The sequence below is a fragment of the Glycine soja genome, chromosome 18 (genome assembly GCF_004193775.1).
Source record: "Glycine soja cultivar W05 chromosome 18, ASM419377v2, whole genome shotgun sequence".
NCBI lineage: Eukaryota > Viridiplantae > Streptophyta > Magnoliopsida > Fabales > Fabaceae > Glycine > Glycine soja.
The window spans coordinates 35,659,466-35,664,443 of NC_041019.1; the positions used below are offsets into that span (position 1 = coordinate 35,659,466).

At 33.3% G+C, this 4,978-nt stretch overlaps 1 protein-coding gene across 1 annotated transcript; it reads right to left on the reverse strand.

The window, feature by feature from the left end:
- Positions 1-2,111: 2,111 nt before the first annotated feature.
- LOC114395338 (wound-induced basic protein) lies at positions 2,112-4,509 on the reverse strand. Its single transcript, XM_028357089.1, has 2 exons — positions 4,359-4,509; positions 2,112-2,408 (listed from the first exon to the last, which is right to left on the reverse strand). Exons 1-2 carry the CDS (start codon positions 4,427-4,429, stop codon positions 2,336-2,338), a joined length of 144 nt encoding a protein of 47 aa, XP_028212890.1. The 5' UTR covers positions 4,430-4,509; the 3' UTR covers positions 2,112-2,335.
- Positions 4,510-4,978: the final 469 nt, after the last annotated feature.

Consider the following 4,978-nt stretch of genomic DNA (forward strand, 5'->3'; position numbering starts at 1 on the left):
ATGAGGGACATCCTCAGTCACCTAAGGAACATCCTCCGCCATATGAGGAACATCCTCAGTCACCTGAGGAACACCCTCATCAACCGTAATATGTACTCGTCGCCTACGGGCTGATGCAGTAGGCCTACGCCTCTAGGGAACATCGACTGCATCATGTTCATCCTGTCTACCTTTGCCTATAACCCTAGCTAAAGCATGACCTAAACCTCGTGTTCTAACCATGATCTGCAAATCATGAAGAACGCGTATTTTTTTGGGTCAAATAAACTATTCATATAATTAAAAACCTACATATATTTACATAAATCTTCAGCCTTATGTTATAAACCCTAATCACACTACCTTAAGCATTGTTGACTACCCTAAACTAAACCCTACACACTCAACCACTAAACATATATCTTACACTCAACTAGGTCCTAACCCTAATACCAAATTTTTTATGCAAATACAAAAAAAAAACAAAAATTTAACCTAATATATAATATTTAATTAATTTTTTTTTACTTACCACCATGAAATCATAAATATTTGAATTATTATAAAGCAAAATTTATTAATAAAAAAACAACTTCATTTATATAAAAAAAAACAAAACTAATTTTGGAAAAAATTATTCCTTCTTCCGGTAGAACGTTTTGTTATACCGGAAGAACCTTCTTTTGATAGCTTCTCCGAAAGAATCTTTTGTTCTACCGGAAGAACCTTCTTCCGGAGAAGCTACTGGAACAAGTTCTTCCAGTAGTTTTACCGAAAGAACCTTCTTCCGATATAACAAAACGTTTTACCGGAAGAACTTTTCTTCTACCGGAAGAACTTCTTCTGGTAGTATGGAACGGTTGCTCTTTGCCATTTTCAGGCGATTTTCAGGTCTTCTACCCTAAAGTCACCATCTCCTAAACTAACTAAACAGTTAACCTACGAGAGGAGGGGAGATAGGGGTTACTAACCTCGACGGCAGAAACGCAGCAACAACACCATGGAAGCTTCGTAGCAACGCAACAATGGCAGATGACAGGCCGGAGGAAGAAGAAACGAAGACAAGAAGAAAGAAGGCAAAAAGGTGGGAAAGAAAACAAAGGGCCAGCTTCTTTTTAAATTTTAACTTAAGGGCAATTTTGCCATTTCATAAAATTGTTGGATGCACCAGCAACATTGTTGGGTACACCTAGCATGTCCCAAGACCAAGGAGTAGGAAGCTTAACCAATGTCGCAAGTGAAACTTCATCCATATTTTGCTTCCTGCACCCTATTACATTACAAAAAGTTCAAAGCAAAATATAAAATTAAGTAATAATAGATTCTCCTACTAAATTCTCCTACAAATCTTTTTACCTTTAATAGTAAGTATTAAATAACAAGTAAATGCTGTCTTAAAAATATAAAACACATTCATTACTTAAAAGGGTAGGTGGAGGATGGTGTAGGAGTTATAAAATTACATTAGGGTTTAGACCTTCTTCATGTTAGTAGCGCATGACTAGTTAGCGTGCAAGTGATTTTTCACATATGCGTAAGAAAAATGCTTTTCTTTTTTCAACGTGATGCTAAATAATTGACGTCATTTTTTATTTTTGTTTGAAAAGTGAAAACCATGTACAACTTTTTTCTTCAAGAGAACAAAGCTATAATCAGTCCGGGCTAGACTTGTTCTTACAACGTGAAATCAGACTTGGTCAATAAAATCGGTAAAAGCCTGAAATATAAGTGAAACAAATTTCGTACGATGTTTATCATGTTGTTCGCAACAATAAAATTAAATTTAATTATGTTTCTATAAACTTTATTACTACTTATTAAACAACTATTTATATTTCTATAATTTAACATCAGTTCAATAACAACTAATAAATGAATCTCTAATGTATCTTGATTAATTCAATAACCAAATCAATTTTTTGAAGGTTATATAGTTTATTCTTAAAAAGACGCTATGATATGAAAGGGAAAATTATTAATTATTTTTAAGAGACTTATTAATTAATTATTATTAGATGGAATATGAATTTTTAATTAATTAAGCATATTGCATACAAAACAGAAATGAACAGACATCTTAGTTTTCATAAACGTAAACTAGAAGAGTCCCTAAGCTGGTGACGAAGTAATGATGAAGTATTTCAAACAACTTTTAAACGAGTAACTTCATTGCATGTGTGCATCAAGTTCAACTTGAGTCCATTATAACCATATCCAAAATCAAACCATTACAATAACAAAGTCTAAAACACCACATATACCTCAGAACACAGCCAAAATGATCTTAATTTTGTAGAACCAAATGCAATACCTACCACCTATTATCATTCTACAACTGAATGCAGCAAATTTGTTGTCACTCTGTCATTATAGGTTTGTTCTCGCTGGCTTTGGGTTTCTGCTCTTTTGGCTTCTGTTCATCCGTTTTCCTGAGACAAAAAAACAACAATTTGATTAAATTAACAACATAAGAAGACCAACATTATATACCATAAAAAAAAATCTATAATGCCACCACAAAACAGAATTAAGTTCAGACAGCATTAAAGCACCTCTATACATGAGAATCATTAACCACAACTTCATGAAAGCCATTCACACAAACAAATCAGATTTTGTAAAACTATGATGCATGTAGTTTCAAACTTTTTAAGTTCATAAATCATAATGGATAAGAAATGTTTTGATGATAATTTTCTTCAGAACTCTTTTTCTCACAAGTTCATATTTTCAAATGAGAACACTGATATAATGTTAATTTCTATAATTGAATAAAGAATACATCATTTTGCAACCTAGGAATCATCAATACTGACATAACAAAGTTTTAAATTGAATGGCATGTCTTAAAAAAAACACAAAAGTGCATGCATGAACAACAGCAAAATCAGCCAGAGTAACAAGATGCTTAAGTCATTACTTTTGTAAAAACAATAGTTGAAATACAGATAAAGCTCCCAATCATCTGTAGCAAATTTATATGCTGCCTCCTAACGACAATGAAAAAATACAGACACTAAACTGCAGCTTATCATAAAGTAAGGACCATAGAAACAAGAGTATATGAAGTCAAATTTGACAATCCCTGATCAACCAGTTTACCATGATTATCAAGTACCCAACAGGTAAAGGCAAACAACACAGGTTATTTAACAAACAAGATAAATTTGTTCTGGTCAACATTAACCTAATAAAACCCACCCAAATTATTGTGGGAACTATATGACAGAGTACCCTGTGATCAACTGAAAAATAGCCACTGCAAAAAACTCTATGTACAACCTTACTGACATCATATTGTGCCACCAATAGCACAACAGGATATCAATAATTTCCATGATTTACAAGCCTATAACTCCTTTCTTTCCCTGGCAGTGAAATCCAAACTTCAAGACCATAAAATAAACCAAAAGAGTTACATACACCCAGAAAAAAGCCACAATTCATCTTCGTTGCAAGTGTACAAATTCAGAACAGAAATTGAAGAGAATGATCAACAAGTCTATTTAACCTATCCATAATTCCAAATTAACCTTCTCAAAATCTTGTTCAGTATTTTGGAATACTTCAAGCAGCAGAAGAAAACATCCTTTAGTGGATTCCATATTTCCACATTTAACCAAGTTATCTAAAACCTATAGCTAACCCACTTAGAAGGATAAGAATTGTTACTATTGTAGAAAAAAGTTGTAATAGCGTCCTATAACGGCTATCTAACAACACTCCATGTAGCTATCACCTTGAAGAACATGTTACCAACACTAAATCGATTTTCAAAAGAAAATGCATTGTTTCACTCATTTACCACCAAAAGTTCCTATAAATCATTAAGCAAATATGTACTAAACAAAAGACTACCACATGAACAGCTATACAAAACCACTTCTTGAAGATTGGAAGTATTTTTTTTCTAATTTTCTGTGCATAAAAAGAAACCTACAAAGCCCAGACCTCTTCCGAAACACGACAAGCTGTCCCACAGAGCATGTCTAAGTGTGTCTGTGTTCTTTCTTATTTTCTTATTTTAAGGGCAAGTATGGAGAAGCATAGGAAATACACAGAAACTAAAAACAAATATATAATTAAAAAATCCATTATGCCAAATTCCAAATTCAAGAAAAAATAGCATCATTCCCCCTATTCTCTTCAGCAAGACTAAAATCTTCAGTTCTTGACCCAAAGAGAAAACAAAAACAAACACCATCCAACGAATTACAGGCAAAAAAATAAAGACAGTGAACATTACCCCCAACATTAAAAAAGCACAACTTCGCACAAACAAGAAAATGGGTAATCCACAAAATCAAAGGCAGATAACAAAAGATGAAAACTTCAAAATACAAACACGATTCACAGAGGGAAAGAGAGAAAACACAAACCTCTTATCAGAGGAGCCTCCCTTCTGGCTGAGGAAGGATCGGAAAAGGGGAGAGTTAACGTCGTAAATCATTGTTGTTTCTGATGGCAAAGATGAAACCCTAGTTCTAGTTCTAGTTCTTTCTCTGCGCTACACCGTTTCTGCTGCAACTTTTCGAGAATTTATACTTGTTCCAGAGCCCCCAAACGGCACCGTTTTTGTTTTGGGTCAATCGTTCCTAGTCTTAAGTGCAAAAAAATTACACCCACTTTTGTGCAATGAAAAAATGATGTCATAATACTTTTTGGAGACGGAAAAAATATACAACAAAATCATAATTTCATTGTGTAAATGGGTTAAAACATGACGGTACTACGGAACTATGATTTCGTTATAGAACATGTACAACGAAATCACACTTTCATTTAGATTTTATTTCTAGAAAAAAATGTACAATTGGATCACACTCCCGCTTAGTATTTTTCAAGAATTTCAAAAAGTCTACATATTGCATACAATTTCATAGAAATGTCAACTACATATTGAGGTTCACATCCATCAAAATAATGAAATACACATTCAATGTTTGTCATGAACAAAATGTCTATTACATAGTGAGATCCCTCTAGCTGATTGAAATTG

Coding starts and splice junctions, on each gene's coding strand:
- LOC114395338 (XM_028357089.1), bottom strand. CDS start 4,429: ATGATTTACGACGTTAACTCTCCCCTTTTCCGATCCTTCCTCAGCCAG. Junction 2,409..4,358: donor GGAGGCTCCTCTGATAAGAG/GTTTGTGTTTTC, acceptor TTTTTGTCTCAG/GAAAACGGATGAACAGAAGC.